Raw genomic sequence first — 11,674 nt, 5'->3', positions numbered from 1 at the left:
ACAACAGAAAGAGATGAGTGTTTTTGTGATCCTGATAATGAGGAGAAATTAAATAATGACATTTCACTACATATTTCTGGGCTGAGTGCTCTCTGCTGACTGCCACCATGTGCTCGCATAATTGTGACGGGTAAGTTCCCAAATCATAAGGAAACACATCAGGAGGGCTGTGAAAGATTTAAATTTCACACTGATATAGGTCCAATAGTGACAACCATACATCACACTCTGGGTGTTCTAGTGCAGGTTTGTGGCTCTATAAACTGAAATATTGTATTTATATTGTAAATATTTTATATGTATGTGTGTGTGGGCGGCGGAGGGCTCCCTTTTGTTATTATTAGGTGAAGTCACATTAACATTAAATGCCTGCGTAAAATTTAATTAGAGACTAATAACCCTGCTGGTTGGCCCCACCTCGAGCTTGGCCCCACCCTCCCAGTTTGCAGGAGGGATGATGGATAATCGGTGTGCGCCTCACTCACTACTTATAGACAAGACAAGTCGAGTCTGTCCCAAACCGATTCTACTGAGACGCACAGAAGAGAACAGGACTGATTGTTTCCCCAGCTTGGTGGAAGCTTAAAAAAATCTGTTTAGGATAAACTCCACAAAAACAGGTGAGTTTAATTTCAATTCGATCTGCTAATGCCACCACAAAAAAGTGAAAATATATTTTAGAAATAATGTGTCGAATTTAGATATTTTAAAGTGTTAGCTCCTTGAATGCAGCTGCTTATTTAACCTGTGGGCCCCTTCAGTCTGAGTGCAGTTGGTTTAAGCTGGCAGACGTTGGTCTGAGGTAGACGCTGGTCTTCCCAATACTTTTCTGTATACTGTCAGAATGAGTTTGAGGCTCTTATTTTCAGGGAAACGAGTGGTTGTGTATTTTTAGATTTTTGTGGAAAAAATATTATTTTTTTAAAACTACAAATACATATTTTTTCATTTTGCTTGCAACATTATTTGGCTGCTAAAATGCCCTTTAATTGCATTAAAACCATAGATCCATACAGTTTGCTTTCCCGTCCGCTTTATGACTCTGTAATGCCAACTCTGTTATACACCTTGTCATGTGTAGCCAGAAATGTAACCTTTCAGCCCTTTAAAAATTATTTAAAATCCCACAAGTCATCCACAATATATGCATCTGAAAAATAATGATAGTTTTCTAATTACACACACACTCGCACCTTTTTAACAACATAAATATGCCATAAAACAAGGCCTCCAGCAGGTGTATTTCTCCAGCACTTTTCTAGCCTTTTAACTTTCTGCTGAATTCCACAGGTTGTCTCAGCTTCCGGACTCCTTTTGGCCGCAATGAGTTGGGGGGCTCTCTACGCCCAGCTAGGTGGCGTCAACAAGCACTCCACCAGCCTGGGGAAGATCTGGCTTTCTGTCCTTTTCATCTTCCGCATCACGATTCTGGTCCTGGCTGCGGAGAGCGTCTGGGGGGACGAGCAGTCAGACTTTACGTGCAACACGCAGCAGCCCGGCTGCAAAAACGTCTGCTACGACCACTTCTTCCCCGTGTCGCACATCCGCCTGTGGTGCCTGCAGCTGATCTTTGTATCCACGCCGGCCCTGCTGGTGGCCATGCACGTCGCCTACAGAAAACGGGGTGATAAGAGGAACATGCTGGCCTCCAATGGCACTGAAAAGATGACAGATACTGAGCTGCAGACGCTAAAGAGGAGGCGTCTGCCCATTACAGGCACTCTGTGGTGGACCTACACCTGCAGCTTGTTTTTCCGGCTCATCTTTGAGGGGGGGTTTATGTATGCGCTCTACTTTGTCTACGACGGCTTCCAGATGCCCCGGCTGGTGAAGTGCGAGCAGTGGCCTTGCCCCAACAAGGTGGACTGTTTCATCTCCAGGCCAACTGAAAAGACCGTCTTCACCATCTTCATGGTGGCTTCATCTGCCATCTGCATGGTGCTGAATGTGGCCGAGCTCTTCTACCTCATTGTAAAGGCGGTCATGAGATGCATGACAAGGTCCAGCAGGAGGAAACACACTTACCCAGACAGCGTGACACGGGATAACAAGAAGAATGAAATGCTGCTGTCTTCTTCCACAGATTCATCCAGCAACAAGACCATGTGTTAGAGACAAGAGAAAGGTGTATACTGTAAATCCAACCTCACGAGTTGTGTCTACGTCTTGGTTACTGGGATTTGTCTCACGAGATAGTGAAACAGCTTTGGATCTGTATAGTTGGGGTTGACTGTAAAGACCTGACTGAGTTCTCCGAACAAACACATTGCCAGATAGTAACGTAAAGAGTAAAACAAGTGTCAAACACTGAGTGGTTGCAACCATTTTACTGTCCACAGTTGAAATTTGCTTGAACGTGGCGAAATCTGCCTGAAAAATGAGCCTACACTGACATCTAGTGGTGACAGTGGACCCTTAACGAGCACAAACGCCTTCACAACAGCCTGAGTGATCGATTTATCCGAGGAGAACAAATGAAGTTTTGAGAAGAGAAGCAGAGTATGTTTAGCTTTTAGCTGATGAGATTGATTTTAAGTTCACAGTACCTGATGTGATTACGCTTAATGAACAAGTCTGATTTTTCTGTTTTAGAATGAAATCACTGATCTTCGCTGTTTGATCAACTTCATAGGTTCTTTTTTGGGGGCGGTTGTAAATGTTTCTTTACATGTGTTAGACGACAAAAAATTTCACACGTGCATACCATTTCATTCAAAAATATGAAGAACGTATATGTTTGTACTGTATCAGATGGTTTTTCATCTACTGCCAGCAAGTTCAAGAATCCCCCTGAACAGATCATGCTGCACACATGTGAATTATTTTCTGTGAAACTGAATTCCAGACTGGATCTAATGTAAAAGAAGGCTGAAACCAGTGACGTGACACAGGAGTCATGATACTGTGTACTCTTTTAGGTGTTAGGATTTCATGTTTTTCAAGTTTATAGGGTGTAGGTTTAATTTACTTTGACCATTTCACATTCAGATAGGGTTCCTCCTCATTCACCTTGTGACTTCCAATCCTGCTTTTTTGGAAACACCAGAAGTCGCTCAGCCCCAGATCTGCTCCTGTGTTATTTGAACTTGCATTGTTTTTCTTGCAGTGTGTACTGACCCCAGCTGGCTGTATCAGCTTTCAGCATGTGCCTTATTTTAGCCACCAGACTAATCACTGCTAGGCACCGTGGCCGTGAAAATGTCTTTGTCCTTCTTCCATCCAGGAATAGCCAAGCGGGATCAGTCAGACTGTTCCAAAGTGTTGGTTAGACGTGTCGATTCCACCATAATTAAAAAGAAACCACAGTGAGCTGTATACTGATGTTACATAAGTGATGCAGCTGGGACCAAAACTAGTCTGTGTGCCTGCTCTGCACTGACCTTTGACTTCTAGCTTTCTGTAACAAGCCTAATGACATTTTCTGATGCTACATTTTTTTTTTTTTAACAGCGATGTACTTCCTCTTGTTTTTATGGGATAATCCTGATTATTCCTATTTCAACATGTTGTTATTGTTATTATTATTATTATTAATAATAATACAGTTTCTATTAGTCTGCCTTTAAAAGCAAACTGCACACTAATGAGCAAACAGCTTTCTAAGAAGAAATGATTAAATCTGACATTTTTTTATTATTATTATTTCACTTGCACTTTGATCCTTCAACTTGTTTTGCTCTATGAGACTTTTTTTTTTTAATTTTTAAATAAATCGGTAAAAACAGACCTGTGTGCATTATCATTTATGTGCAGTTTTATTTACTTTACTGAAATATGGGATAAGTGGGGAATTTTTTTCCCACACTGGGAGAGAATCGTCTTGCCTTACACTCTCTGTCTTCTCCTCCACATTTTGCTCTTTATAACCACATATCAGGTTTTTATTAAGTAACGTTTGACTTGGACAGATTGTAGTGTGTCCACAGGATCGGCCTTTTAAAGACCTCGCGGCTATTTAATGTTGCCTGCCTCCTAAAATGAGTAACTATTACTATTTTTAGCACCCGGGGGTCATAATTTGGGAATGTTTCTAAACTTTTGGCAACTTTTTGCGCACGGTTTTGGGGAGGTTGGCAGGGGCGTGGTGTGGCCGGAGAGGCTGATGACTCTGTGGATTCACTCATGGATGGTCACGCAATGTGACAGCCCAGTCATGGCTGGAAATGAGCGGTAGCTCCGTTTAACCGAGCCTCATCTCTCCGACTCCGAGCCTCCTCCAGAAACTAACAACAAGAAAGAAAAAAGTTTCCCTTGCGCAAAGTAACAGGCACGGAGAGAAGTTTGTGCATGAACGAGGTTGCGAGGCCCGCATTAAAAAAAACGTGAGGAAAAAAATAGTTTGTCGAGCTGTCAGAGAAGTGACAAGTTGAGTGTGGGTGGGGGGTGGATCAGGGACACAGAGGGAGGGTCGCTTCAGCCGCGGGAGGTCCACACCGCTTTTCAACGCACTCCAGTGATGGCACCGATGATGGCAGATGGATTTGCGTTTCGTGTTTAAGTATGACATCTCCGCTTTAAAGGTATGACGGATAAACACCACCGTGGCTATTTTCTTGCACTAAAAAGGGAGTACAGTAAATGAAGAACGGCATGTTATCAGGTAATTAAGAGTTGCTTCAGTTTTACCGAACAAGGGGGGAACAAAAAGGCTGTCAAAGCTTAAAAGGAGTCTGGGGACTCTGGCACACTCTGCATTGTCACTCTGGCAGGTAGGGCTTTGTATTTGAACCCGTCTGTTACATTCTTCACCATCTGACACAAATGCCACAAGTAGCTGTGGAGCTGAGGGGAGTGAGGTTTTATTATTCTTTTAAGTTTTTGTGGGTTTGTCACTAATAAGTCATCACAAGGTCACAAATGGAAAGCACGACTTTCTGATTCTCTGGGTGTAACTGCTGCAGTTTCCCCCAATAAGTTTATATTGATGTCAGATAAATGGAAACAGTGTTTAAAGAGCCTGACCGTTTTCTGAAACAGCCAGCAGTGTTTTAATTTTCCACCAGAAGATTTATTTTAATGTATTTCTTACAAAGTCTTGTGAAAGTTAACATGTTGTTTTTTCCTCTCTTCTAGGTGTCATACATATTGTGAACCCTAGTCGATGGATTTATTACCTTTTAATACAAGAATATTTTAGTAAGTTTGCCCTCAAATGAGTGTGTGTGTGTGTGTGTGTGTGTGTGTGTGTGTGTGTGTGTGTGTGTGTGTGCGTTTACGCTGAATATGTTGCATGATTAGGGTTCAGTGTACACAACACTGTCTAAAAGGCCACGTGTTTGTCTTTAATAAGCTAGTCTCTGCATCTGAATTCGCTATACTTCAATATTAAAATGTAGTTTGAAACTTAAGCAGCTTAACTCTTTATCAAGCAAAAGAGCCAAACCCAAAAGCTTTAACGATGTGAGGATGTGGTGCTGCTTGGTAAAGGTGTCGGGTTAGGACTGGGGAAATATACCAGCTATTTTCTAATACATAAGCAAATAATTGTGATTAACCAGAGAATAAATAATATAAATCACTGCTTTCTTCCCTTTTTAAAGTTTTTGAGTTAAAAATAATCTGTAATTTACCATAATATATCACACAGATATTATACTAGACTTAATAATTTTATTTTTTTTAATCTCTTTTCATTCTGGTGGTTTTATTATTACAGTTGCATTAGAGAGAGTGAGGGACGATGGTGTGTAGGATGTGTGTAGACGATGTCAGTTTTTGAGTGTGTGTGTGTGCGCACCCTACTAGACCCCATCTCTGTTTTCGAACATCATAATGTTGATCTCAGCACATGCCTGCTGTGCAGTGGAGCGAGCAGGTGAGAGAGAAAGAGAGAGAGAAAGGGAGTGAACCAGGGTTCAGTGACAGAGGTGGCCTATATGGTATATGAGCTGCTAAGAAGCAGCTGCTATTGATCTGTTATCTATTTGTGATGTCTGAACTGGCAGATTTCTTTAAGGACCACTTTCTGCTAAGTGCTTACAAAACAAAATGTCAAGCTTTGCTCCACGTCCTTGCATCCTCTTCTCTGATTGCATGTGCAGTGTTTTAAATGTGAGGGTAAGCCCTTGACACCTGTTGCACTGACAAATGTTAAGCTGTTCTAAAAATCCTAAGCACCTCTTTAACTTCCACTCTCTCTGCTTATTTCTCCTCTTTTTGCTATTTGGCGCCCCTTTCCTTTTCCCCACTCCAGCCTGTACTTTCTCCATAGGCTAATTCTTGAAGCATGGGCGACTGGAGCTTTCTGGGGCGGCTGTTGGAGAATGCTCAGGAGCACTCAACGGTCATCGGCAAAGTCTGGCTGACTGTCCTCTTCATCTTCAGGATCCTGGTGCTGGGGGCTGCGGCCGAAGAGGTCTGGGGTGACGAGCAGTCCGACTTCACGTGTAACACCCAGCAGCCCGGATGTGAGAACGTCTGCTATGACGAGGCCTTCCCCATCTCGCACATCCGCTTCTGGGTGCTGCAGATCATCTTCGTGTCCACGCCAACCCTCATATACCTGGGCCACGTGCTGCACATCGTCCGCATGGAGGAAAAGCGGAAAGAAAAGGAGGAGGAGATGCGCAAGGCAAACAGGCTCCAAGAGGAGAAAGAACTCCTGTATAGAAATGGTGGCGATGTTGGAGGAGGAGGAGGAGGAGGCGGCAAAAAGGAGAAGCCGCCAATCAGGGACGAACATGGCAAAATCCGTATCAGAGGCGCGTTGCTGCGTACCTATGTGTTCAACATTATTTTCAAGACCCTGTTTGAAGTGGGATTCATTTTGGGCCAGTATTTTCTCTATGGCTTCCAGCTGAGGCCCCTGTACAAGTGTGCACGTTGGCCCTGCCCCAACACCGTTGACTGCTTCATATCGAGGCCCACTGAAAAGACTATTTTTATTATATTTATGCTTGTGGTGGCTTGCGTGTCTCTTTTGCTGAATTTGTTAGAGATCTATCACCTTGGATGGAAGAAAGTTAAACAGGGCATGACCAATGAGTATGCCCCCGAACGTGAGTCGCTGCGCCGCGTCGACATTGCAGAGCCTGAGTGTTTGGCCTCGGCCTCCAGAACTGCCCCATCCAGCCCCAGCTACCCTCCCAACTACACAGATGTGACGGCGGGCAGCGGGGCGTTCCTGCCGCCCATGGGTCCAGCCGCCGTGCCCTCGGCCGCAGAGTTCAAGATGGACGACCTTCAGCAGGAGGAGTCCCTCCAATCCTCCCCCTCTTCCCACTACTATATCAGCAACAACAACAACCACAGGCTGGCCACACAGCAGAACTGGGCCAACCTGGCAACCGAGCAGCAGACTCGGGAGATGAAGGCCACCTCCCCTCCACCTTCCTCTTCTTGTTCTGCCACCAGCAGCGACAATGAGCAGCACCAAAGCGTCAATGGTGCTCTGCTCCTACCCACCAGCAACACCACCAGTAACACCAACATCACCAACGCGACTGCCAACGCTGCCTCCAGCGGCAGCAGCCCTGGCGACGCCTCCAACGCAGGCAGCTGGGATGGAGGAAAGAGTGAGCACGACGAAGGCCACGTCACCACCACAGTGGAGATGCACGAGCCTCCGGTAATGGTCAGCACAGACCCTCGGCGGCTCAGTCGGGCCAGCAAGAGCAGCAGCATCAGGGCCAGGCCGAGTGATCTGGCTGTCTAAATGCATTCAGCCCTTTCATGTCCCTTAAAGCCCTCTTGAATAACATGCCACTATCCTCACCCCAAACCCAGACACAATCATGAACATGTAATAAGCAACAAAACAAACAAACAAACAAAACAAACCATGAGACAGGAAAGCAAGAAAGTCAAGAGAATGTTTAGGGCAAATGTGAAATGACTGAACCACTAGCTGTCGTTGATTTAGTGCAATCGGTGAGTTGCAGAGTAGTTGAGGCAAGGTTTGGTTTTTCTTGATTAATAGTCTATATTTATGCACACAATATGTGACCATGCACTTCTACAAAGTCAGGAGCCTCCGGTAACAGCAATGGATGGAGTGAAAGACATTGTGATCTATTAATTTTACATGAAAATGGACACATCTCACCAACATGTTTGATTTGGGGAAAGGGGATCTTCTGGTGTTTCTCTATTTTTTTCCTTTTTGTTGAGCCGCGAGGACTAATTATTCCAAATGGAAATGGTCATTGAAGACCGGTGACTGGAAATTTTGAATATTTTTATCTGGAGGAAACAGAGATAGCTGATGTTAATGCACAGGGCACCGGATGTGGGCAACTTGATCATAAATCTCAGTCCACATTTTTATCTGTTTTCATTGTCAAACTTGCAGCACAAACGTGCACGGTGTGCTGCACGGCATGTCGGGAGACCCGGAAGCCATTCTGTGCTTCCTGAATTTTACTGACTTGACTTATTTGTCGTGTTGAGAGTAATTCATCCTCAATGCATTTGTACATGACGTTACATGTATTGTGTTCTGTGTAGTTGTGCATGCCAGCATGTGTAGCCCTACAACTCACCGATTCACTGACATATTTGCGTGGCAAAGTAGGCTAGCTAGGGTCTACCCATGATCCTATTAAAAAAGAAAAACAAAAGTTATAATGACATGGAACAGATAGGACGTTACTTTGGAAACTTTCAAAGGGTCCTGGGATTAAAGAAAAATAAGTGAAGCGTGGACAGGATATGGGTTAAAAATGCTGGTAAGTCTTTCTTGCTATGTCCAGAGTACATCTGGGTCTCTCTGAACACCGCATTGCCAGTAAACCGGGCACAAAAACAAGGAAAGTAGGAGTCCCTTACGCCTCCCTCTGTCAGTGTTACCTTTAGTCAACATATCTGAAAAGAAAAATGCTCTCAGCGAACTGCACAAATATAAGATAATGCCTTCAAAGGCTATAAAAAATGCATGCATGCCACTAAGTGGTACAAAAAAAACTTTATTAAGATTTACCTTGTAAATTCAAACGCTCAGCCTCCCAGAGCTCCAGAGTTACGTTTGTAACCATTTTTGTAAGATTGTCGGCAAACATTTCGGCCCTCAAACCCACTCCCACCTTTTTAAAAAACAGAAATCCCCCACACCTAAAGATTGAGAGCAACTTTGGTCATTTTCTTTTACACTGAATTGAATTTTACTCATAAATTGCATACTTGTAGTAGTCAGTTTGTGATTGCAAAACAGCTATGACTTAAAAAAAAAAAAAGAAAAAAGAAAAAAAGACAAGGTGACTGGCGTTGGGCGTCTCAGAACGCCGCAGGGTGCAGTCAGCCTCGACTGCTTCTATTTTGTTGTGTTCATCTTGATTCTTAGAGACCTTTAGAAACCCAAACTTTTAAACTGAACTCATCATTAGCCGCAGTCCTCTGTTCCTGTTATGTCTTTGTGCTGTTTGGTTTTGTCCACAACCCAGGCACTCACTTTCAAAAAGCTTTTTTAACTTTACATCAACAATAATCTGCTGTATTTCCTGTGAGTCCAACACCGGGGCAGAGTTCACACAGCAGCACTGTGTGAAAAGTTAACCATCTGCATTGGAGATATTGCACTGGTAGAGCATAACATCATAGCTGATTACTAATATGTCTGTAGGAACAGTACTTTTCAATGAGTTATTGTGTATTGGTTAATACACTGGAGTAGGAGCAGTGCAAAAAATGTTGTCTTTCCATTTGTCAGGGTGGTGGTGGTGGTGGTGGGGTTACAGAATGATGGCACAGTATGGTTTGAGATTCTCAGCGCCCACAGGAGTATCATGTGTGATACTGTATCTTACTTATTTAGCTTCTTTCAGCGCAAATAGAGACTCGAAGAAGAGAATATATAAAATGCGTAGATTAAAGCTGCCCTTCCAAATCCATGGTTCCCATTCAAATGACAAAGACTTCTTTGATATCTGCATTTACAACTTGGTAGTTGGTAAAGATTTGCACATTTAGAAAACAAAACTACTTTTCTGCAGGGCTCATGTTGGTAGCAGTCGAGTGACAGGGAGAGAGCAAGACGCCAATCTTTATGATCCTCAAAGGGAAAAACATGTCTTAAACCAAAGCGCAGTCACTCTTCACAGAAAATGTATTATTAAAGATTTTATCTCAAGCTCAGATGATGATGAGAAAAAACAATACAGTGGCGGGAGAGAGAATAACAGCTGGGGTAATTTTCTGTTTGTTTACTCAGTATGTTCTCACAGAACTGTCGGGACTCTGGTTAGACGTCACATCAGATGGCTCCAATGTTGAGAGAATGTTAGCTGGGTAGCTGGCCCTTCCCTAACCCTGCATACAAAGCCCTGACAGGATGTTTTGTTCGAAGCCTGTGATCCCTGTGACTCCTCCAAACTCTCTCCTCTTATGTTTCATGCAGAGCATGATTTCTCTGGCTCGTCAGGGAGTCGGAACCATCTCACAATGCTCACAACAGCAACCTGTTTTCAGTGCTGTCTTAAATAAGAGAAGTGCCTTGTGTATGAATTATTTGTTTGTAAGAACAAGATGATGTAAATGTTCATTTACCTCAAATGTTTACAAAACTGTTACTAAATAAATTTTTTGTACCATATTTATTGCTCTTGTTTGCTTTACATGATGAATGAAATCAGAGCTGCAGGCTTCTGTAACTGTAACTTCGGTCGTTGCTGTGCTTTTTGGAAGTCGAATTTCCCAGAGGAACCCACCCGAGGGATTAATAAAGTTCTATCTTATCTTATCTTATCTTATCTTCAGTCTTGGACTGGGGTCATGGAGTGACAGAGGCCGTGATTTGTTCTATTTTTAAGATGACAAAATACAAATAATTAATAAAATACTTCATAGAGTCGCTTTGTGCTTTTTAGGTTTCAATTTAAACACATTTATTCCAGTCTGTCAGAACAAATGAATCTGAAGATCACAATCAGAGAGCTAATTATTAGCTGTTTGTCCAAATGTAAAATCACTTCCAGAGGCCCATTTCCGAATTACCTTATGTAACATGAGGTTTTGATAATTCTTGGTTAACTTAGAGAAACTTGGAGAAACACTTTTTTCCAAACTTGGACAGAAATGTCTTGTCATAATGGGACAGACAGCAAAACTGGAACCCAATGTTAGACTTCGAGGTTTGAATTTTGGGGGAAAGATTTCACGAGATGTTTACTTGCTAGGTAAACTTCCAGGATTTTTGCCCTTCCATCCACCCCCTTTTTTAAATTTAAACCTGAACAACACAAAAGTCATAAGATGACAAAAAGTAGGATAAATACACCCCCTCCCCCCAGCCCTCCCTTAATTGAACTGGTTTTATGGTGTAAACACAATAAAAAGTAAGACACTTTGTTTTTTTAACAAATGCAAATTCTACAAACTTTAAACTCAGTTTAATCAGAATTTTATCAGAAGCACAGTCTGGGTTTGATCTGCCACTTAACCTCAACAGCACTACATTCAGTTGTCACACATTACTCATCAAATAGACTCATTAGGCTGACATTTTTAAAAGTCATGGTCAGATGGAATTCATATATCTTCTAATAAAAGTAGAATGACAAAAACAAAATATGCATGAAGTCCAGAACTTGCTTTTTTTCAGATATTTTAATCCGCCGTCGTGAGTGCTTGTAGTTGGCTCAGTTATAAAGATCATAAGGATCATTCTCAAGTGTTTTCCTTTTTAGGCTATCCTCAGTTTTATGTATGTATGTTTTTTTTCCTCCTCCTTTGTCATTTCCCA

At 42.7% G+C, this 11,674-nt stretch overlaps 2 protein-coding genes across 3 annotated transcripts; both read left to right on the top strand.

The window, feature by feature from the left end:
- The first annotated feature begins 124 nt into the window (after positions 1-124).
- gjb8 (gap junction protein beta 8) lies at positions 125-3,726 on the top strand. Its single transcript, XM_085249697.1, has 2 exons — positions 125-620; positions 1,291-3,726. The coding sequence occupies exon 2, from the start codon at positions 1,324-1,326 to the stop codon at positions 2,110-2,112; it is 789 nt and encodes a 262-aa protein (XP_085105823.1). The 5' UTR covers positions 125-620; positions 1,291-1,323; the 3' UTR covers positions 2,113-3,726.
- Positions 3,727-4,348: 622 nt separating this feature from the next.
- gja3 (gap junction protein, alpha 3) lies at positions 4,349-10,525 on the top strand. Of its 2 annotated transcripts, none has more exons than XM_085248694.1 (3): positions 4,349-4,520; positions 5,074-5,136; positions 6,194-10,525. In XM_085248694.1, the coding sequence occupies exon 3, from the start codon at positions 6,227-6,229 to the stop codon at positions 7,652-7,654; it is 1,428 nt and encodes a 475-aa protein (XP_085104820.1). In that variant the 5' UTR covers positions 4,349-4,520; positions 5,074-5,136; positions 6,194-6,226; the 3' UTR covers positions 7,655-10,525. The 2 variants fall into 2 exon arrangements, with proteins under 2 accessions (XP_085104820.1, XP_085104821.1); XM_085248695.1 differs by having other exon boundaries at positions 4,450-4,600.
- Positions 10,526-11,674: the final 1,149 nt, after the last annotated feature.

The sequence above is a fragment of the Mchenga conophoros genome, linkage group LG16, assembly GCF_057382185.1.
Source record: "Mchenga conophoros isolate Kocher_MC1m ecotype Shallow Benthic linkage group LG16, M_conophoros_male_GT1.1, whole genome shotgun sequence".
Taxonomy (NCBI): Eukaryota; Metazoa; Chordata; class Actinopteri; order Cichliformes; family Cichlidae; genus Mchenga; species Mchenga conophoros.
The sequence above is the reverse complement of the archived record's forward strand: the minus strand, read 5'-3'. Positions and strand labels throughout refer to the sequence as shown.

What these genes read in the sequence shown, in the direction of transcription:
- gjb8 (XM_085249697.1), top strand. Translation starts at nt 1,324, where the DNA reads ATGAGTTGGGGGGCTCTCTACGCCCAGCTAGGTGGCGTCAACAAGCAC.
- gja3 (XM_085248694.1), top strand. Translation starts at nt 6,227, where the DNA reads ATGGGCGACTGGAGCTTTCTGGGGCGGCTGTTGGAGAATGCTCAGGAG.